The 23,850-nt window shown below is 39.0% G+C and overlaps 1 protein-coding gene across 2 annotated transcripts in view; it reads left to right on the top strand.

Annotated features, from left to right (window-relative positions):
* Nucleotides 1-23,850, top strand: part of LOC117289696 (telomerase protein component 1-like) — a 38,412-nt gene that overhangs the window by 8,685 nt on the left and 5,877 nt on the right. For both annotated transcript variants that reach the window (XM_033770935.1, XM_033770936.1), the window contains 16 exons: nt 1,198-1,331; nt 2,569-2,702; nt 4,780-4,875; nt 5,205-5,297; nt 6,602-6,658; nt 11,071-11,207; nt 12,503-12,614; nt 13,075-13,182; nt 14,609-14,782; nt 15,152-15,339; nt 15,723-15,910; nt 16,911-17,070; nt 19,102-19,201; nt 20,598-20,726; nt 22,087-22,208; nt 23,189-23,318. In XM_033770935.1, the coding sequence (XP_033626826.1) occupies nt 1,198-1,331; nt 2,569-2,702; nt 4,780-4,875; nt 5,205-5,297; nt 6,602-6,658; nt 11,071-11,207; nt 12,503-12,614; nt 13,075-13,182; nt 14,609-14,782; nt 15,152-15,339; nt 15,723-15,910; nt 16,911-17,070; nt 19,102-19,201; nt 20,598-20,726; nt 22,087-22,208; nt 23,189-23,318 (2,062 nt within the window). The remainder of the gene's footprint in view (nt 1-1,197; nt 1,332-2,568; nt 2,703-4,779; nt 4,876-5,204; nt 5,298-6,601; nt 6,659-11,070; nt 11,208-12,502; nt 12,615-13,074; nt 13,183-14,608; nt 14,783-15,151; nt 15,340-15,722; nt 15,911-16,910; nt 17,071-19,101; nt 19,202-20,597; nt 20,727-22,086; nt 22,209-23,188; nt 23,319-23,850) is intronic.

Below are 23,850 nucleotides of genomic sequence, written 5' to 3' on the forward strand. Positions count from 1 at the left end.
ATATAAGCACAAAATTAGCGGGGCACCAGTCGCCACAGTGTAAATTGTATGGAATGTTGGCTGGTAACCTGTTTTGGCTAAACAAGATTTGTCTGTGCTTAGCAGGTTTTTGCTTTCACAGGCTATAATAAAATTGGGCCCTGCCGTCGGTTTCACCAAACTCTTCCTAACGAGTTAAGTTCCGGATACAAAGACGTTAGGATGCATTGAACCCATCCTAAGTTAGGACGGGTTATTTGTCCTAACTTATGATAGGATTAATCCAAGCATTTTAGGGAAATCGGTGCAGGGCATATAAATACAGCAGTAGCTCTCATCGGCAAAGAGTGGACAAAACTCATGCATACCATGCTGATAGTAACAAGTGCTGTCATAAAATTCATCATAAAAATGCAGGGCACTTGTAAAATACCTAAGATGTGAAATTTAATTGTTAAAGTTGGAAATTGAAAAATTTACAGGTACTATCATCGACTATATCGATTGCCCATACATTACAAAAATTTGTACAAATTATAAACAAAGAAGAGAAAAAAATTAAAAGGATTTATGATTTTGAAGTGTAGCATTTGCTAGCAAACGACAGCAGGGCTCAATTTCATAGAGCTGCTTAAGTAGAAAATATTGCTCAACAATTTTCTGCTTAGCAGAAATGAGCAGGATACCAGTCACAAATTGTGCATAGGACTTGGCATTAGACTGGTAACCATATTCTAGTAAGCATCATGATTTGGTGCTATGTACAATTTGGCCCCAGTGGTGCTTGTTTGTTTGAAAGCATTTTCAGTAAGTATAAAACAACAAAATTAGACGAAATTTTTAAATACATGTATTTGTAAATCCCACTTGCAAAATTGTTTCATCTGAAAACCATCCAAGGCTATACCTTTTTAAACATTTGTTAATTTTGCCTCATCCATTTTTTTTATTAGTCTGTGCATGCCTAAACTTCACATGGCAAAAAGTAATTAAAAATCTTTATTAATTGTTTTAATTTCTTTGCCTTTTATTTGGAGCCAATAATAATAATAATAATAATAATAAAACAGTATTTATTTAGCGCAAAATGAAAAGCATTACAAGAAAACAAAAACTTATAGGCCTATATTCCCCAATTAAATCACAAAACAAATCACAAGCCAACTGCTTTGAATTAACACAAGTTTGATTGAGTATTTTCTTTTACCGTCTGTTCAGTGAACGTTGTGGATGGATCCCCAACCAGAATGAGATACCGGAATCAATAGCAACAGACTACCGCTGGGTCAACGGTTTGTCCGTAACTGAGATGGAGATTATGCACGGAGCCTACCGGAAAGACAACATCAACTGTGAGTACTTTAATCAAATTCAGTGTCGTGCGGGGTCTTCAGCCGATGAGGTTAAAACATTTTAAGATATAAAATCTCTTTATTAAGTAAGCAGATAATTTTGCTTAAAAAATTGCTCATTAACTCAAATGCTGCTGAGCAAAAACCTTATTCTGGTAAGCACAATATTATTGGGAAGACGGGCCCCGATGGCAAAGTCACCAGTGTGTTACTTAACTGTTATAAATCTTCAAAGATCTGCTAACTGTAAGCACTAGAAAAGGCATGCTAACCTTCCGACGCTTTCTGTAAGCAAATGAATGATAGAACTACATGTATGCAAACCCATGGTGAGCATGCAAGCTGGATGCCAAATTTAATCGCTATCCTGTGAAATAATGTATGCTTCAAGCCCGGTTCATACTTCCTGCGAATGCCAATGCGAAGCGAATGTTGACGTCACAAAAATCGCAACGAATATTCGCAGCAGTTCAGCTCCGTTCAACTCACTTGCGAATATCGCTGCGAAAGGATAGTTGTGACGTCAAATTTGCTTCGCATTCGCATGAAGTATGAACCAGGCTTCATGCTAAAGGTTAGCACCAAAATTGAAGAAGAAGCTCTATATGAAGTCAATTGTTCTTTGTTTAACTCAAATTTAGGGAGCTGCACATGACCATGTAATGTGTGAAGTTTTTGCATGGTTAATAAGTGGTCTTAAAGGCACTGGACATGTTTGGTAATACTGGCAAAGATCAGTATTCTCACTTGGTGTGTCCAAACAAATACATCAATTTATTAACAAACCTCTGAAAAATTGAGTTTAATTGGTCGTCGACTTTGCAAGAGAATATTGAAAAAAAAAAAAAAAAAAACCTTGTTGCCATACTTTGTGTGCTTTCAGATGCATATATCATAAATGGCTTCAGCTGAAGTATTTTACTATTTAGGTGAGAATGTTAGTTCTTTCTCAAAAACTACATTCCTTCAAAGGGAGCAGTTTCCCACAATGTTCCAGATGCATATACCATAAATGGCTTCAGCTGAAGTATTTTACTATTTAGGTGAGAATGTTAGCTCTTTCTTAAAAACTACATTCCTTCAAAGGGAGCAGTTTCCCACAATGTTCAACAGGCCTCCATTGCTCATTAGCAAGTACATTTTAAACAGTTATTTTGAGTAATTACCAATAGTGTCCAGTGGTCTCTTAATAAACAAATGAATGTTCTTTTTTTTCCTTTCCTGTTTACAAAAACAGCTCTGTTCATGATCCGTGACTCCAGCTTCTTGAAGAGTGTACCCGTTCAGTATCATAAAGATTTCGTTGACGTCAACCCAGTAGCTCCAGCCAAGCTTCAGATGTTGAAGCAGATGTTGAAAGAACGATTTGGGGTAAGAGGCGAGGCTCTCTACAGTTTTAACCTAGTCTAGTTCAAGGAAATGATTTTTCCACTTTTTGTCAAAAGGGTTCGGGTACTTTTTTTGGACACAAAACACAGAGTCCACAGATTTTCGTTTTAAACTTGCTCAGTTTGAAGATAGCTTCCCATAAAACATTACTTGCTGAGGTGTTTTGAGAAATGAGTAAAACAAGTCATAGAAATAGTTTTTGTCTCAGTACAGTGAGATGTAAATTATTTTAGCATGTAAAACGTATTAACCAGTTATGGTAATATACCTTGACTGGTTAATACGTTTTACATGCTAAAACTGACACAAGAATTATTTGGAGACAAAGCTGTGCGATCAAGCGCACTGGACTCAAGCCCTGGTGTTTTTGATCAGCATGGGTTCAATTCTTAAGCCATATTACATAGAGCTTCTTAAAGGCAGTGGACACTATTGGTAATTACTCAAAATATTTATTGCCATAAAACCATTCTTGGTGACGAGTAATGGGGAGAGGTTGATGGTATAAAAAATTGTGAGAAACGGCTCCCTCTGAAGTGCCATAGTTTTCGAGAAAGAAGTCATTTTCCACGAATTTGATTTTGAGACCTCAGGTTTAGAACTTGAGGTCTCGAAATCAACCATCTAAACGCACACAAATTTGTGTGACAAGGGTTATTTTTTCTTTCATTATTATCTCGCAAATTCAATGACCGATTGCATATGTTGAGATCCAACTGTGAAGGCTAGTCTTTGACAATTACCAATAGTCCACTGTTTTTAAGCACAAAAAAATTATGCTTAGTTTTATAACCAGAATAAGAAAACCAGCCAAAATACCATATCACACACACTGCTAGGTACTGTATCCCACTTAGTTTTCTTCACAAAAAACTCTTAAGCAAAATTTTCTGCTTAAAGTCACCTGGAAGTGGTATTTTGTCCAAAAAAAGCTTTTGTCACTAATATATGTGTTTTGATGAGTGGAATGTGAATCAACAGTTAACTAAGGTTCTAAAAAATTAGTTCTTATCTTATTTACCGACCCGAGAGGGCACTGTTCGTGACATCAATCGAGGCGCGATATTTGAAGAGAAAATGCTGTACAGCACTGAAAAAGACGTCGGACCGGACCACGGGGCACTATTGCTCTTGTGAGTCTGACCAGCCATGCAGACTGACCCCATCTTTAGTTGTTTTGCTGCATCCAGCAGCAATACACTTGGTTGGCATTGCCAGAAAAATGCAAGAAAAAAACTATTTTTGAAACGTACAAACTCATGACTTGGACTTGCATGTACTTTGCACTAGTGTTTACTCTTTGCATCAAGGCAAAGTCTGCCTTGATTGACGTCACAAAAGGGGTAGGCGGAGTCAACCCCCCAAACAACTTTATCAATTTTTTAAACATATAAATGGTTAAAAACAATTACTAAAAAAAATTGTTTTATTGTTACTAAACATACACTCTTATGTTTGTAAACAATTCTATTAATCGGTCATCGGAGTCAGGAGAAAGTAACGGGAAAATCCACCCTTGTTTCCGCACGTTCGCCATGTCATGACATGTGTTTAAAATAAATCTGTAATTCTCGATATCAAGAATTGATATTGTTTTCGTAATAATATTTCAAGAGAAGTCTTTCACCATTACCTGCTGTAAACCCTGTAAGTTATTTGTAAATCTGTGAACTTTTATTTTTTTTTCTGTACCGAAAGTGTCCAATGGCTTTATGCAGCTCAATGAAATTGTAACCTGCATTAGACTGGCATTCTGTCCGGGAGAAAAGAGCTACTTTCAGTCATTTAATGCCAAGAAAACCAGATATAAACACTAGACTGACCTTACTATACTGATTCGTCGCTTGACCTCAGAACACAAAATAATCCCTCAATCTTTAAACGGCAGCTCAAAACACACCTCTTGAAACAAATATCTTATATCCTGGACTCTTGACTTTGGGAACCGGCGCCCTTGAATGGCATTTTTCTATGTCAGATTCTGTGCTCTCTATAAGTGCTGTATATTATTGTTATTATTATTCGTTGTTTTATATGTGTTTGTGGTTTTTTTTTACAGGCTAAACAACTTCAATTCTACAACTGTGAGTACGAAGGAGTGAATGACCAGAAAAAGGTTGTTTTCAAAGGCCTGGACAAAACGTTGGGCAAGCAGGTATGACTACTTTAGATTGTTCACAGATTACTAACTCTCACCTCATTCAATACACTCCTTAAAGCTCACCTGTTCCAGCAGGCTTTACTAACCGTTGAACTGTGCCTCAGCACCTTAGAACAAACTTTAATTTTGGCGTTCTACAAAGGACGATTGATTGATTGATTGACTAAAGTTAGTAAAAAAAGAAACTTTGTAAGAATTTTTAAATTAGGAAATACAAATGGTATTACTCTTTCCATGGACCAAATATTTTTCCTTGAAGTTCTACAATTGTTTTTTTTTTTTCAAACATGTCAGATGATGATTCGTATATGTTTTTCTGGCAGGTTCATGACTTCTTCAAGGAGCGGATTAGCCTTCAATATCCACTGCAGACCACCAACCTAGACCTCTTCCAACAGAGCAGAGAAGCCCATGAGGTAAACTCGGGAATGAGAAATGTCAAAACTTTTATCTGAATTCAGTTTTCTTTGAAAAAGACACTGGACACTATTGCTGAGTGTCAAAGACCAGTCTTCGCACTTGGTGTATCTCAACATATGCATTTAAACCTGTGAAAATTTGAGCTTAATTGGTCATCAAAGTTGTGAGATAATAATGAAAGAAAAAACACCCTTGTCACACAAAGTTGTGTGCTTTCAGATGCTTGATTTCGAGACCTCAAATTCTAAATCTACGGTCTTGAAATCAAATTTGTGGAAAATTACTTCTTTCTCAAAAACTATGTCACTTCAAAGGGAGCCGTTTCTCACAATGTTTTATACTATCAACCTCTCCCCACTGCTCGCCACCCAGTAAGGTTTTATGCTAATAATTATTTTGAGTAATTACCAATAGTGTCCACTGCCTTTAAGTCTGTCTGGTAGACACAGTATGCTGTATATATCTTCAAATATAATTAGTCATAACAGATGTAAAATATGCATTGGGGATAAATAGTACTATTTTTGGTTTTACCCTTGCACGGATTAAGGCCGATTGAAATAAACACTCATGGTAGTGTGAAAAGTGTTGTCAAAGTTTTGTCAAGCAAAGATTGTTACAAATTTTGGTTTTACCCGTATACACCGATATGTGTATACTCGGTACTTTCCTGAGTCCTGTGAAAAAATAAATCACAAGCATATTAAAGGGTGTATGTACTTTTTGTAGGACAAAAAACACAATGTCCACAGATTTACACTAAACTTTCACAGTTTGAAGATAATGATAGAAGAAAGCTTCCCTGAAAATATTACGTGCTGAGGTGCTGTAGTTTTTGGGAAATGAGTCAAACAATGTCATGAAAATAATTTTGGTCTCATGAGACCAAAATTATTTTAAGCATTTACAAACGTACTTTCATGACATTGTTTTTATTTGTCTCATTTCTCAAACACTACAGCACCTCAGTAAGTAATATTTGAAGGGAAGATTTCCACTATCATTATCTTCAAACCCTGTAAGTTTAATGTAAATCTATGGACATTTTGAAAAAGTACCCAAATCCTTTAATCATGTTGGATTCGAACCGGGCAATCTCACGTGCTTACGGTTAGCAGTGCTATGAAATGGAAATCAGACAGTAAGCACAAAATCGACGGTTAACCAGCCCTATGAAATAGTGCCCAGCATATGGAGGGAGCCGTGGGTTCGAATCCGAGGGAACATTGAGTGAGGCCAAAGTTGTCGGGTTTTCAATACTTTTTGGCCTAAATTTCCCTGTTGCCTTTGCTTTTTCCAGTCATTTATGAAGAACAGAAGTGCCTCGGTTCTCGGAAGAACTGAACTCCTTGAACAGGTATGTTTATCCTCTGTTTTTGTCTGGGTTTTTTTCATCGGAGATATTACTATGTAATAATAGTATGTTCAGCATCCCTTTTTAGAGGCCTCCTCCTCCCTTTTTTTTTACACGATTTTTTTAAATATTTATTTTTGGTTTCGAAAAGAAAAGTTTTGTTCACATAACATTTAACAATCTCAGCAAAAATAAAATTGAAAAAAATATCTCAACTGTTTGTATTAAACAAAAAAAGAGTCCTCCTTCCATTACACGCTGCTTTAAAGGAAGAAGTTTTGTACTTTAAATCATAGCTCCACATACCTTGCAGGAGAAAGCACTCTGCGCTTTGATCCAGCGCTTTAAAAAAACAAGTATTATTAATTTCTGTGTGATCCCCTTGAATTGCTTGTATTTTGTTTTTAAGTGTCATAACCATATCCTTTTTATCTTTTCCCACTTCCCACCTGTTCTTCTCAGAACACTTTTAACATTTTTCCTTCCTCTACAGATTATTAATAAATCATTATTTTTCGCCCTATAGGATTGTAAATACAACTAAATAATTTTGTTGGCAGGTTTTTAACCTATTTGTTTTATAGGATTGTGTTTAACCCGCTTTTTTTCACAGGCTTGCGTTAACGTTTTCCTTTTCAGATTTTTTGTTAACCTTTTCCTTTTCAGATTTGTACATAACGTGTATTTTTTTCTGCAGGTTTTATAACCCTTTCTTTTACAGAACTATATTTACCGCTAATTTTTCACAGGTTTATATTAACGTTTTCCCTTTCAGGTTTGTACATAAATTTTCCTTTTCAGATTTTGTACATAACTTGATTTTTCAACAAGTTTGTGTTAACCCATTTTTTCTTTTCAGATTTGTACATTACGTATATATTTTTCTGCAGGTTTTATAACCCTTTCTTTTACAGGACTATATTTACCGCTATTTTTTTCACAGGTTTATATTAACTTTTATCTTTCACGTCTGTTAATTAATAATCAATTTTGTACAGGATTTATAACCCGTTCTCTCCACAGGAATGATTTAAGATATTTCCCCTTGACTGTATTCCCCCATCTATTATGGCACTTGCTCCCGACACCAAGTGCATTTTCCGCAAGCTTCGTAAGCTTAAGGAAAAGAACACCCGTTACATGTCACATCTTGATAACTACCGTTTTTATCGTTTGTCCCGTATCATTCCCAAAGGCCTACAGATCAAGTGTACCCCTTCCTTTGGGGACCTTGACCCATCCTTTTTGAAGAAATGGAACAAGACGCTCACTAATACGTCTTTCCGTTTGATCAAGTTGCTGGAAAATCAATGCCAACAATTCATTGATAATCAGTTACTTGAGATAACAAACACTGAGTCTCAACTCCAGGAGTCATGCTCTATTGAAGAGTTTGAACAGTTACAAGATACCATACTATGTAACGTCAAACACTTAAGGTCCACCCTAATGGACAAACAGAACAAGAAACGTATGAATGTCCTGGCTAACCATAAGAAACACACCCATAGACGTTTCCACAGTAAGAGAGCCACCATTGCTCCTCCTACTGTTAGGTTGCCAGAGACCAATACTGTAGTTAACCTGTCTGACATGGTCCTTACTGACCCACAGGTTAAACTCCTCTCAAGGGGTCTTAAGTTTTGCCCCACACCCAGAGAGCCTAACCAACTTCTTTTCCAACAGGACATGGCCCAATTCAATCGTAGGTTACGCCTACGTGAATACTTTCATGTAGAGCCCTCCATGGATGACGAGTCATCTGTGGAGACCCAACCTATTCCCCGCAACCACTTCAGGGAAAAGAGTACTTGGGTACCCCCTAAGAACCGAGATGTGTCTCTAGAGACATACATCAATTCGGTTAACTCCGAGGTTCTTAAGGCCCCCAGTACCCCTACTCCCAACAACCTCCCCCAAGATGAGCGTCACGCCCTTACACAACTCCGCCAATCACCAGACATAGTGATTAAACGGGCTGACAAGGGGTCCGCAGTTGTAGTCATGAACACACATGACTACATTGCTGAGGGCCTTAGACAGCTCAGTAACACTGATCATTACATTGAATGTGCTTCTGATCCCACTGAATCTTTCTCCCAAGATATCAGTGACACCCTGGTTAAGATTTATAATGCCAATGATATTGAGAAAGATACATTTAACTATCTCCTCCCACATGACCCCCGTACAGCAAGGTTCTACCTTCTACCTAAGATACACAAGCCCAATAACCCGGGGAGACCTATTGTATCTGGGAATGGTAGCCCCACAGAGCGCATTTCTGAGTTTGTCGATAGCTTCCTCAAACCCTTAGTCTGCCGTATTCCTTCCTTCATCAAGGATACCAAAGACTTTCTCCACAAACTAGATGAGGTCAAGCACCAAATACCTGACTCTGCTATTTTGGTTACTTTTGATGTTTCATCACTGTATACTAACATACCCCATCATGAAGGCATGAGTGCATGTGTCTCTGCCCTCAATGCTAGTAATCAGTCCCGCCCCTCAGTGAGTCATATTAAGGAACTCATGAGCCACATTCTTATGAAGAATAATTTCACATTTTCTGACAGGCATTTTCTACAGGTACAGGGTACTGCCATGGGTACCAAAATGGCACCCTCATATGCTAACCTATTCATGTCTCAGTTGGAGGACAGACTCCTGTCCTCCGCCCCCAACCGACCACTAGTTTGGTGGAGATTTATTGATGATATTTTCTCCATCTGGTGTGGTGACCAAGACAGCTTGGATGAGTTTATTGACCATATCAACTCATTTCACCCCACCATAAAGTTCACTACCGAACAATCTCTCACCAGTGTGAACTTTCTAGATGTGACAATAACCAAGTCTCCTAATGGCCTTGTCACAGATGTTTACAGTAAACCCACCGACACCCACCAGTACCTTCTCTCCAATAGCTGTCACCCTAGTCACTGTAAGAAGGCAATTGCTTACAGTCAGGCCTTACGTATCAGGCGTATCTGTTCCACAGATACCCTGTACAAGAGGCGCTCATCAGAGCTAAGGAAACACCTTGTATCTAGGGGACACAGCGAACGTAGGGTCCAACTTGCTATCAACAGGGCTCTCAACGTACCTCGTCATACTCTGTTGACTAACACGGGAGCTAAAAAAGCTCCTACCAATAGAGTTGCTTTGGTCACCACCTTCCACCCCAAACTACCCAAACTTCCCTCAATTCTCAATAATAACATGCCTATACTTCACTCCTCCAGCAGGTTACAATCAGCAATCACTGAGGTTCCCATGGTTGCATTCCGCCGCCCTAAGAACCTTGGTGACATACTAGTCAGGGCCAAACTTCCCCCAGGTAAAGTCCAAACACAACCCTCGACAGATATACTGGGCTGTCACAAATGTACCCGTTCCAAATGCAAAACGTGTATGCACATTAAGCCCTCACTCAAGGTGAAGAGTCATACCACTGGCTCTTCATACAACATCAAGACCGACTCTGAATGCAGCACGTCTAATGTAGTCTATGTCATATCATGTAAGAGATGTGGGCTACAATATGTGGGAGAGACTAAGACCAAACTTAGTCTTCGCTTTGCGAATCATGTCTCTTCCATAAAGACTAAGAAACCGTACCCAGTCTCTATCCACTTCAACAGCCCCAATCATAGTGTCATTGATGTTGAACTTCTGGTGATTGAAGCTTGCAATGGTGATGACACACACCGCAAGAATAGAGAATCACACTGGATTCACCAACTCAAGACAGTCAAACCCTTTGGACTTAACATAAACACTGGTGTTAAATAACTTCTCATTACCCTCCACTTCACTTCTGCCTAAGAACTTATATGTTGTATATATTCTGTACATAAAGTATAAATTAACCTAGTTTAAAGTTGTTTTTATAAATTCATCACTGTAACTATCTGATGTAAGTAACCCCCCCCCCCCTTTTTTTTCCACAGGTCCCTCATACCTATTTTTAAAATCATCATACCTTTGATCTTGCTGATCTTGCTATTCTTATTAATTGACCATTGTTAGTTGCATCATGATGCAACTTGCTCTCTAATCCTACCCTTTCATGTCTCCCTGCATTGTTGTCGAACAATACTTTTACCACTTTTATGGTCCAGTAACCCTTCCTTTCATTCTAAACATCCTTTGTCATCGCCACTTCACTCCCATTGGTTCATAGCCACCAATATTGTTTCTGAAATAGGAACTTTGATTGGCTGTTATTTTCCCGCTTCTTTCTGGATCCTTTCCTTAATCCCTTTCCCCCTCTCTTTTTCTATAAATGGATATGTATTTGTTTGTACTTGTTTTATGCCTCTGAAGAAGGTCCGGATTGGATCGAAAGCTAAGGCCATCTACCCTATTCATTATATTAATTTCTATGTGATGTATGAATGGTTTGTCTACAGATCAAAGAACACGTCATTGGTATTGGCATTGACGTCCCCTTTGTGTTGCTGGGAGGTCCAGGCACCGGGAAATCGTCCATCATGGCAAGAGTCTCTGATGTGACCGTATCTAAAGCGCTCTTGAAGGAAATACCAGGGTATGTATCAATAGAATGGAAACATTGGGGAGGTAGTGCTTTTTGCTCTACCAGCCAGGCTTCTGATGATGGATGATAACCAAGTCTAAATCCTTATATGGACTGTAAAGGGGGTAACCCAGTATCAGCCCCAGGAGTAGGTGGCAACCGCCGTGGAGAAAAAGGATGGTAGAGAAGTGGATCCTTAGTTCATCACTGACGCCATGAACTGACATGTACTAGTAAAAACTATCAATCAAAGAAACTGATGTCTAAATCTGTTCACAAACACTTTCTAAAACACCACTATTCTTCAAAACTTCAGGGCTCTTCTCTGCTTACTGTAAGTCAAAGAATCTGTGCTGGTGAAAGCAGGGAATGCTGCGCTATTGTCAAGAGCATTTTACAGGTACACGTAGCAGGGAATTTTGGCTTGTGTACGCCATGTGTACGCCATGTGTACGCCATGTGTACGCCATGTGTACGCCATTTGTACGCCGTGTTACTAGGCATTCTATGCTTTAGACAGCTAGTGCAGAAATTCGGCGCCTTCACGTAAGCCAAGACTGGTGATCCTAAGTGCAGAAATTGGCGCTAAGGTATTGGTCCCAGGTTATCTTGGTGTTTAACCCTTTAGAGACCATAGCGGCCACAGGCGGCTTATTACAAAATGCCCATAGCAGACGCAAACAGCTGCAAGGTTTTGACCCACTTCCATTCACAGAAAACGAGGTCAGAGTAGAGGTCATGTCGGATATGAAATTTTCCAAGGTGTATTATCCCAAATATCTAAGCATCTAAGTTTTCTGTATTATGTTATTTTTGTTGAAATTTTGACTAACAAGAAGTTTGATTAAAGGCAGTGGACACCATTGGTAATTACTCAAAATAATTACTGGCATAAAACCTTACTTGGTAACGAGTAATGGGTTGATGGTATAAAACATTGTGAGAAACAGCTCCCTCTGAAGTGACCTAGTTTTGGAGAAAGAAGTAATTTTCTACGAATTTGATTTCGAGACCTCAAGTTTAGAACTTGAGGTCTCGATATCAAGCATCTGAAGCACACAACTTCGTGTGACAAGGGTGTTTTTTTTTCTTTCATAGTTATCTCGCAACTCTGACGACCGATCGATCTCAAATTTTCACAGGTTTGTTATTTTATGCATATGTTGAGATTCACCAAGTGAGGAGACTGGTCGTTGACAATTACCAATAGTGTACACTGTCTTTAAAGAAGTTTTCAAAGTGCCACTGTCATTTAGCTATTATCTTGTTCTCATTCATTAATGCAGTGCCCTCTCTGTTTCCCTCAGCGGCGGAGACCAAGGGTGGCACGTGTTCTATCACTTTGTGGGAGCAGTACCCGGTTCACCGAACCTCGAGTCCACTCTAAAACGACTCCTGAAGGAACTGGGTATTGTCAATGTAAGTCTTGAATTTCGATCCCTTGCAACTAGCCATTTAAACCCCTGGGTGAAGAGCATAATTACAGTAAAGCATCTTGCTGAGGGACACGTGTGTCACGACCAGGGCCCAATTTCATAGAGCTGCTAAGCGCTAAAATTTGCTTAGAATGAAATTTCTTCCTTGATAAAAATAGGATTGCCAACAAAATGTCCATTTGATGGATATTGCCTGTTGCTGGTATTAAGCTGTTGTTGGCTTATCCTGAAAACCACATGGAAATTTGGTTGGAAAACCTGTTTTTATGAAAGCAAAAATTTCATGCTTAGCAAATTTTTTTGTGCTTAGCAGCTCTATGAAATTGGGCCCTGGATTTGAGTCCACACTCAGATGACTAAACCACCAGATTTTGAATTCGATGCCAGGGCACTCCAAATAATAGTTAGTTGTGTTTTTGTTTAATTTGTTGCATACATTGTAGGATACAACGATGCCTAAAGACTTGGAGTCGACTTGCCAACTGACGTATGCCACTCTATCCAATCCAAACACTCGACCACTCATCCTGATCATTGATGCTCTCAATCAGGTATGCAAACTCTTAGGCCGTGTCCGAAACGGCGACTTTGGCTACAGCTACGGCTAGGTCACGCGCGTCTGCCTATTCTTCAACACTGGTAGACGCGCTGATCTAGATGTAGCTGTAGCCGAAGTCGTCGTTTTGGACACGGCCTAAGTATTACGTCAGAATTTCATTTCATTTGTTTTTGCCCAATGTTTACTGTATTAAGAAATACATTTTAGTATGATACCATTGGTCAAAGTTACACAGATTTTAGTAATAATAATAATAATAATAACCCGTTTTTGTATAGCGCTTTTCACACCCGGAAGGGCGTCCCAAAGCGCTTCACATTATTACCCCTGGTCACTGGGCCTTAATTCACTCCTTAAACCATCTCAGCTCCCTGGTGGGGAGTATGCAGCCTGTGCAACATTAATATGCGCTACTCGGCTAAATCAATCACGAGAACCATCTCTGCCCTCACAGGTACCCATTTACCCCTGGGTGGAGAGAAGCAATTATAGTTAAGTGTCTTGCTCAGGGACACAAGTGTCACGACCGGGATTCGAACTCACACTCTGCTGAACAGAAGCATCAGAGCTTGAGTTAGGTGCTCTTATCCGCTCGGCCACGACACCCTAGTATCTTAGCTGATAATGACAAATTTATTTTCCTTATGAGTTCTCAGGATAAAACCATTATGAATTGAGTACATATTTTCTGCATATGTTAAAGGAGACCCAAACATAATTTAATAATTTGATCGTGCTAACCTGCCCTTCTTTGTTATCTAATAAGTTTAAGTTTTGTTACTGTTGTATAACCCTTCCCCAGGGTATGGGGTTTGTTCCGTTTTTGGAATAAAATTTGATACAATACAATTATTATTTTATTTGCCATAATGGTACAAAACAAAATACAAGACAATGTACTCTGGGAAGGGAACAAAAAGCAAGTACAGTCGACTCCCGTTATTACGAGCTCACATGTTACGTGGTTCTTGTTAGTACAAGTTTTTGTGCGGGTCTCTTTCAAGTTTTAATGCATTTAAAAATGGATTATACGAGCATGGTAGTAGCGAGAACACGGTTACAACGAGGTTTTTTGGTCGGCCCGTTACAAGCAAAACATTGTTTACAACCCTTTTGTAACGAGAATGAAAAAAATCAACAAAGGAAATACCTTTAAAGGCACTGGACACTATTGGTAATTACTGAAAATAATTGTTAGCAAAAAAAACTTACCTGGTAACAAGCAATGGAGAGCTGTTGAAAGTATAAAACATTGTGAGTCACAAAGCAGTAAGATTCATCTGAAGATGAGTTGCCAATGTCACTATAGTGATTTCTATTATGACTTCACACTTTCCTAAGATCAATCTTAACTGGTTTATGAAATCAAGCTCAGTGCCTTTAAATCAGCATACCCATAACTTTGTTGCTCTTACCAGTTTGACGAGTCTAAAGAGTCGACCGTTCTGACTTGGTTACCGAGTAAACTGAGCCCTCAAGTGCGTTGTATTTTCTCCATGATCGACGAGACTCCCCAGCACAAGACCCTCCAGTCAAGACCAAACAGCCCAACTGAGGTTTACGTCACTCCGCTTGATATGACATCCAGAGAGGTAAGTCGGGTCTATATTCACCAAATGTGATGGCCCCATAGGCCAATAGCAGCATGATCGAGGTATCAACCTTAGTCCAATTCCTCTTGGTATGACATCCAGAAAGGCAAGTGGGGTCCATTATCATCAAATGTCATGGCCCCATATAGGTCAATAGTGGCTTTTAGGTACCATCCATAGTCCAATTGCAGACGTACCCAGTGCCTCGGATTAGTTGTCTAGATAGATGGCGCTATATAAATTATTCTTATTACCCAGGAATGAGAAAGTGACTCTATCATCTGCATACAACTCGGGTTGAGATTCGACCTCACAGCTTCCGCTAGTCTTAATGGTTCTATGATTTTTATTTTGTTTGTCTCGTGCCAGGCTATCATCACAGAAACGTTAGGCAAATATCAGAAGCGTCTGGACAAGCAGCAGATGGCGAGCTTACTGAGCAAAGAATCCTCACAGAATCCTCTCTGGTTGTCCATCGCATGTGAGGAGCTACGTGTGTTTGGTTCCTTTGAATCACTTTCGGATAAGATCAACGGCCTGGCCGATGGACTGCTCCAGTAAGTCTCTTAAGACTCCTTTTTAAACTGTCAGGCTATACTTTTCTGTGCTTAGCAAGTTTCTTGTGCTTACAGGCTTTATGAAATTGAGCCCTGGTGTTTTTGATAAGCAATGCAACTCAGTTCAATTAATCTTGATTAGATCTCAAAAAGGGTAATTCAAGTACTCGCGCACAGTAAAAATGTTGACACATTAAAAACAAAAAACAGACAAGGGCTAGATATATTTACAAGAAAGACATAGCAACTGTCTCAATAGTCTGAGGAATTCAAATGTAATGGTACATCGTAACTAAGCAAGTCATTGTACCAGACATTCAAATCTAACTCGCAAATGGCTTATTGTCCATTATTATTATTCTGCTGTTTCATTGCCCTTTCAGTTTGCTAGCCCAAATCTTGACACGCTTTGAGAAGGAGAACGGTGGTAAGATGCTGGTTGCGACACTGTGTCTCTTGGAATGCTCCTGTCATGGACTTCTTGAGACGGAACTTCTCTCCATCCTTGGAGATGAGGATCATTTGATGCCACCCGAGAACTCTTCAGAGAAGAAGGAGAAGGGCGAAGGAGGTAACCTTTGACCTGTAGGGTTCTTGACGAGATAACATTTGACCTGTAGGGTTCTTGACGAGGTAACCCTTTTACCTGTTGACAAGGAAACCATTGACCTGTAGGGTTCTTTACTAGGTAACCTTTGACCTGTAGGGATCTTTGCGAGGTTACTTTTAACCTGTGTGGTTCTTGACGTGGTAGCCTTTAACCTTTAGGGTTCTTGACATGGTAACCTTTGACCTGTAGGTTTCTTGACTTGCCTAGAATCTGAAACCTGAAATAGGAGTCTTCATCCCTGATGCAAGGATTATCATATAAGTATTGAATAGTGAAATTGAATAGTGCAGATTTGATTATATTTAGAGGCATTGTACTTAATTGCGTCAAATATTTGTTTAGTATTACACATGCCAAAAGCTTACATATTATTTTTGACTCCAATGACACCCTGGTAAATCATTCCAGTTTGATTCTTTTATTTTGCTCCTCTGGTTTTTCTCAACAAAACATGTAACAAATTGTTTAGAATGGCTGTAGGATTTTGAGGACAGTTTATTTATTTTGTTTTATAAATAAGCCTTTTCAGTTAGCCATCGATTTCACCAAACTCTTCCTAGCTTAGGACTAATCTGAGGACTTAGGCCGAGTTAAGTTCCGTATACATAGGCGTTAGGATGCATTGAACCCATCCTTAACCGCGATGGGATTAATCCTAGCGTTTTGTGAAATCGGGCCCGGTTTCTGAGAGCTTATTCAGAATCAAAAATAGTTGAGCACAAACAAAATTATGCTGAACAGAATAAGGTTACCAGCAAGAGTACCATGTCACATGGCGATCTTTGACTGGCATCCTGCCGAGTTTTGCTTGGCAAAATTGTTTGCTTAAAGCCAGTCTATGAAATTGCACCCTTGTCCATGGTTAGATTCTGTTCCTTCAAGACGTCATTCTTTGTTTGCATAGAATTTCAAAATGAATCACTGTGCAGTATTTCATTTGCTTTTTTTTGTTTTTTGGCAGAGTCGAGAGAGAAGAAATTCTCTGATATTGGACCGTTGTCAGCCCACAAGTGGGCTCGAGTGTTCCGAGCCTTGAAACCGTTCCTTCGTCCATTTGGAGACAGTGGCGAGGGAAGGCTGGATTTCTATCATCGCTCACTAAGCAAGGCTGTAAGGGCAAAGTAAGTAACTTTAATACTCACTAAGCAAGGCTGTAAGGGCAAAGTAAGTAACTTCAATACTCAGTAAGCAAGGCTGTAAGGGCACAGTAAGTAACTTCAATACTCAGTAAGCAAGGCTGTAAGGGCACAGTAAGTAATTTTAATACTTACTATGCAAGGCTGTACAGGCAAAGTAAGTAACTTTAATACTCACTAAGCAAGGCTGTGAGGGCAAAGTAAGTAATTTTAATACTCACTATTAAGCAAGGCTGTAAGGGCAAATTAAGTAACTCTAATACTCACTAAGCAAGGCTTTAAGGGCAAAGTAAGTAACTTTAATACTCACTAAGCAAGGCTGTAAGGGCACAGTAAGTAACTTCAGTACTCAGTAAGCAAGGCTGTAAGGGCAAAGTACATGTAGGTAACTTCAATACTCACTAAGCAAGGCTGTAAGTGCAAAGTAAGTAACTTTAATACTCAGTAAGCAAGGCTGTAAGGGCACAGTAAGTAACTTCAATACTCAGTAAGCAAGGCTGTAAGGGCAAAGTAAGTAACTTTAATACTCACTAAGCAAGGCTGTAGGGGCAAAGTAAGTAACTTCAATACTCACTAAGCAAGGCTGTAAGGGCAAAGTAAGTAACTTTAATACTCATCAAGCAAGGCTGTAAGGGCAAAGTAAGTAACTTTAATACTCACTAAGCAAGGCTGTAAGGGCACAGTAAGTAACTTTAATACTCAGTAAGCAAGGCTGTAAGGGCAAAGTAAGTAACTTTAATACTCACTAAGCAAGGCTGTAGGGGCAAAGTAAGTAACTTCAATACTCACTAAGCAAGGCTGTAAGGGCAAAGTAAGTAACTTTAATACTCATCAAGCAAGGCTGTAAGGGCAAAGTAAGTAACTTTAATACTCACTAAGCAAGGCTGTAAGGGCAAAGTAAGTAACTTTAATACTCATAAAGCAAGGCTGTAAGGGCAAAGTAAGTAACTTTAATACTCACTAAGCAAGGCTGTAAGGGCAAAGTAAGTAACTTTAATACTCACTAAGCAAGGCTGTAAGGGCAAAGTAAGTAACTTTAATACTCATAAAGCAAGGCTGTAGGGGCAAAGTAAGTAACTCTAATACTCACTAAGCAAGGCTTTAAGGGCAAAGTAAGTAACTTTAATACTCACTAAGCAAGGCTGTAAGGGCACAGTAAGTAACTTCAATACTCAGTAAGCAAGGCTGTAAGGGCAAAGTAAGTAACTTTAATACTCACTAAGCAAGGCTGTAGGGGCAAAGTAAGTAACTGCAATACTCACTAAGCAAGGCTGTACGGGCAAAGTAAGTAACTTTAATACTCACTAAGCAAGGCTGTAAGGGCACAGTAAGTAACTTTAATACTTACTAAGCAAGGCTGTGAGGGCAAAGTAAGTAATTTTAATACTCACTTAGCAAGGCTGTAAGGGCAAAGTAAGTAACTTCAATACTCACTAAGCAAGGCTGTGAGGGCAAAGTAAGTAATTTTAATACTCACTTAGCAAGGCTGTAAGGGCAAAGTAAGTAACTTCAATACTCACTAAGCAAGGCTGTGAGGGCAGAGTAAGTAATTTTAATACTCACTAAGCAAGGCTGTGAGGGCAAAGTAAGTAATTTTAATACTCACTTAGCAAGGCTGTAAGGGCAAAGTAAGTAATTTTAATACTCACTTAGCAAGGCTGTAAGGGCAAAGTAAGTAACTTCAATACTCACTAAGCAAGGCTGTAAGGGCACAGTAAGTAACTTTAATACTCACTAAGCAAGGCTGTGAGGGCAAAGTAAGTAATTTTAATACTCACTTAGCAAGGCTGTAAGGGCAAAGTAAATAGCAACTCCTATTGCTCTTGGTAAATCAATAATCCTTCTCATAAAGAAAAAAAAGGTCTTCTCTACTTTGCTGGAAATGTATTGTTTTCTGCTTTTGAGCTTTCCCACCCACAGTTCCACAGTAATTCCTACAGCATTTCTCACTATAGTTTTTTTTTAAACCATCCTACCCTCATTTATCCCCCCCCCCTTTTTCTCTTTGTTTTCCAGATATTTTTCCGGTAACAGTGAAGAAAATCTGTATCGGTGGTGGCACGCCAAACTGGCCAACTACTTTGAGAGAGTGGCTAACCTTGAACGCAAAGCAGAGGTATGAACCTCAACGTTTGTTGCATCTTGTGGCTTGCTTAAAGGCATTGGATACCTTTGGTAGTTACTCAAAATAATTGTTAGCATAAAACCTTTCATTGGTAACAAGCAACGAAGAGACGTTGATAGTATAAAACATTTTGAGAAATGGCCCCTGTCTGAAGTAAGAGGGAGAGAGGTAATTTCTCACTAAAATATTTGGATAGCAGAGGTCTCAAATTCAAGCATCTGAAAGCAAACAACTTGTGCGACAAGGGTGTTTTTTTCTTCTATTGTTCTCTTGCAACTTCGACGACCAATTGAGTTCAAATTTCCACAGGTTTGTTTTTGTATGCATACACGTATGTTGAGATACACCAAGTGAGCAAACTAGTCTTTGAAAAATATAAGGTGTGCAGTGCCTTTAAAGGCATTGGACACCTATGGTAATAGACCCTTCCCATGAAATATGTAAATTGCACATAGCGCGTGCGCACTAACGTTTTGTTTGGCAAAATGAGGGAACATCGCGCTGTTTTGTACACGGCTAATGGGTGCGTGACGCAAGGTATGTAGGGCCACGTTTTTGAAGTAAGAGAATTTTTCCTTTATACAGCACACTCTGCAAATTTACCTTATGCTATGGCGCAATATGCAGCCAATCAAACCGGGAACACTGGGGCAGACCCCTTCTCTTTTCAATAAGTCCACTGGGTTCTTTCATGTCTCGTAGACAATACACATTGTCTTTATAATCAGCGTCTTGAGTACCTTGTTGGTAGATACGTGCGCTGTACGCCTCTCTTCATATTTATGCATGAGGTACGTCACAATGCTAACCTAAAACGAGGCAATGGGCGCAGCCACTGCAAGTGATGGGGGAGCTGCGCCCATAGCACCATTTTGGGTAAGAATTATGACGTCATGCATAAATATTAAAGGAACACGTTGCCTTGGATTGGTTGAGTTGGTCTTTGAAAAGCGTTTTGTAACCGTTTGTTATAAAATCGATATGGTTAGAAAGATGTTGTAAAAGTAGAATACAATGATCTACACAAATATGCCTCGAAATTGCGTAGTTTTCGTTTTACCTCGTCGACAAACACGGTCGGCCATTTATGGGAGTCAAAAATTTGACTCCCATAAATGGCTGACCGTGTTAGTTCGCGACGTTAAATGAAAACCATGCAATTTTGAGTAATACTTGTTTGGATCATTATGTTCTACATGTACTTTTAAAACATCTTTCTAACCATATGCATTTCGTAACAAACGCTTTTCATATACCAACTCGTCCGATCCAAGGCAACATGTTCCTTTAAGAGAGGCGTATTATAAGACTTTGATATTATTATTTTTTACGTATTCATAAGTTCTCTCTAAATAATCATGATTTGTGTTTTATTCAACCAAAACAGGAATATCCACACCACCTGACAAAGATCGGTGACCAGAAGCGACTGGTGGCTTTTCTTTCAGACTGGAACGTGTTCGATCACTACTATCGAGAGGATTTCAGCGGCGAATTACTGGCATTATGGAGAGAGGTTTGCTGATTTTTAAAAATATTTTTAAAGGGAAGGTTCACGTTATGTAATTATTCAAAACAAACATTAATTTCAAAATTTACTTGGTAACGAGCATTGGAGAGCTGTTGATAGTATACAAAATTGTGGGAAACGACTCCCTCTGAAGTAACGTATTTTTTGAGAAAGAGGTAATTTCTCACTAAAATAATAAAAGACTTCTGGCTAGAAGTCTGTTATTTTTATCTGAAAGCACACAAATTCGTCCAACAAGGGTGTTTTTTCTTTCATCATTTTTTCGCAACTTCGATGACCGATTGAGCCCATATTTTCACAGGCTTGTTATTTTATGCTGGTGATGGGATACACCAAGTGAGAACACTGGTCTTTGACAATTACCAAACGTGTACCTTCTCTTTAAGCTACAGGGAAAATAGAACTTCGGTTTTGGAAAAGTAAAGGTATTTTTATTCGTTAGTTTTCAATAACCTGCCTTATGTGAATATTTCAACAACTTGGGTGGTCATATTTGAAAAGAAAATGACACATACATGTATATTTCATGGTTTGTCTAAGATTTTGTGCATAAGAAGCCAGAGATCTTCAAATGCTATTTATCAACTCCGACAGTAATTCAGAAACATTGGAAATGTTTCTGTGGGAAATGGATACCGATGTGAACTTTTTCAATCAGTGAGTTTTCAGATTAAAACTAACATATTTGTTAAAAAAAAAAGTTTTACCATTCTTGCAGTCAATTTCACGAAACGCTAGGATTAATCGCGAGCTAGTACTCATTGCACGTTCACCATGGATTTGCATTGTTACATCACTCATGTGCTTACCACGTGTTAGCCAGCATTTACCCTTACTTACATGTACAGTAAACATCTTTATGAAAGAGAAATACTGCTAAGGGACGCTCCGTAAGCACAAAACGGCTGCTTACATGTTTTTTATTAAACTGGGCCCTATACTTAGTCCAGCCGTGTTTATTATAGCAATACCAATACTTTTCTATACTTTCGATTTTTGTATCCCTTTTTAATGTTGTAAATGCAAATTCAATCAATGGCCTGCTTTTATCTAATTGATGTTCAGATTTTAATTGGTCCTTTGCTTGTTTTTCTTGAGTGTAACATTTTAAATTCTTGTCTGCTATTTTGTTTTATTGTCACACCATTATTAATTTTTGGACTAAAATGAATTCAACTTCCATGCGCATTTTTCAATGTGTAAATGTAGAGGAGTGGCTTAACTACTCCACATTTTTGTTTTTTAATACCAATTTGCCTCCTATTTAATTACAATTTTTAAATTAATGTAAATTTTTTTTAATAAACCATGTTATCTATCTATCTATCTATCTATTTGACCGTAGGCTGTGGACAGCATGGCCACAATGGAGGAACTCTACATAGCGAGACTCGACAAATTGGCAGAGAGTAACACGATGAATGAGGAAGATATGAGTCTACAGTACGAGAAAGTAGGAAGAGTTCTGTAAGTGCCACTTTATTATGGTTATTATTACCTATATATATATAACCTTTATTATTATGACCTCTAACAAAAAAACGTAGGTTCCACATCCGCAAAGCAACATAACCCTCGGTACACTCAACTTGTGCCACACTCCGATTTTGCTAAGCGAAGAATATTGCCAAATAGTTTTTTTTTTCTGATTATTTCGGCATTATGAAATAGGGCTCAGAACAATTTGATGTTCTTGATCGCTCGGCCATGACACCCTTTTCCACTACCGCCCCCCCCCCACATGCTTAATATCGTACCTGGGGTCGATTTCACTAAGAGTTAGGACTAGTCCTAACTTAGGACTAGTCCTAAGAGATATCAGAAACGTACAGCTAGTCCTAAGTTAGGACTAGTAACTCGTCCTAACTCAAGATCAGACTAGTCCTGGACCCATTTTTTATATAGCTGCTTCAGCACACAAAGTAGGCAAGCATGAAACCAATCATGCTTAACAGAATAAGGTTACCATCCAAACTACCATGTCATGTGTATAGTTTGAGAATGGCATCCTGCTCATTGCAGTTAAGCAGGAAATAAATTCTTAACCACTATTTTCGGCTTAAAGCCATTATACACTTTTGGAACTGAAAGAAAAAAGTTCACACATTTACAAATAACTTACAGGGTTTACAGAAGGTAATAGTGAAAGACTTCTCTTGAAATATTATTCCATGAAATGCTTTACTTTTTGAGAAAACATTAAAACAATTATCAATTACGGATTTATTGAAAACACATGTCATGACACGGCGAAACGTGCGGAAACAAAGGTGGGTTTTCCCGTTATTTTCTCCGATTTGCACAGGTTTGTTAATTTATATATAAGTTGTGATACACGAAGTGTGGGCCTTTGGACAATGCTGTTTACGGAAAGTGTCCAATGGCTTTAAGCACCTCTATGAAATTGGACCCTGTTCTTATCTTGTTGACTACTTTTTGTTCCACAGGATGCAAGCAGGCCAGCTGAAGACCTGCTTCAAGCTCCTCGAGAAGTCAATGAAGATTGAGACCGATCTTGGGGGACGACCAGAGCGGATGGTCATTCTCTACGATGTACTCGGGACCATGCACAATGAGGTATGCAAGAAGCATTTCACTCTATTGACCCATTTCACCTGACATCATCATCAGAAAAATCTTGAGTGCGCCATACTGGTGGGCAATTTCACAGTGCGTTTTCATATATGACTCTATGCCGTGTGTTATGCAGTGAAGTGTGCATTTTAGGCGGCACTGCGTTAATACACGTAAACCTAACTGCCCACATACATGGTGAGCGTGGCATCAGTCGCCGCGTGTGACGCGCGTGCAAGGGGTCAATAGAGAGTATCTGCTTCAAAATGTTCACAATCATTTACAAAATGCTCATTCGCCCTGTTATTTTTTGTCTGAAGTATCTCGGTAAATATAAACTTTTTAAAATGTAAAGTGTAGAGGGATCTGTGATCCAGAATGCGCTATACAAATGTGTTTACAGTTTTTATAGTATGCGCGTTACGGTGTCAGGACACCTCGTACCTTTGCCACTTCGTACCCTGGACACTTCGTACCTAAGGTACGAAGTGACTTTGGACACTTCGTACCTTGGACACTTCGTACCTACCTTCTC

The sequence above is a fragment of the Asterias rubens genome, chromosome 4 (genome assembly GCF_902459465.1).
Source record: "Asterias rubens chromosome 4, eAstRub1.3, whole genome shotgun sequence".
NCBI classification, from domain to species: Eukaryota; Metazoa; Echinodermata; class Asteroidea; order Forcipulatida; family Asteriidae; genus Asterias; species Asterias rubens.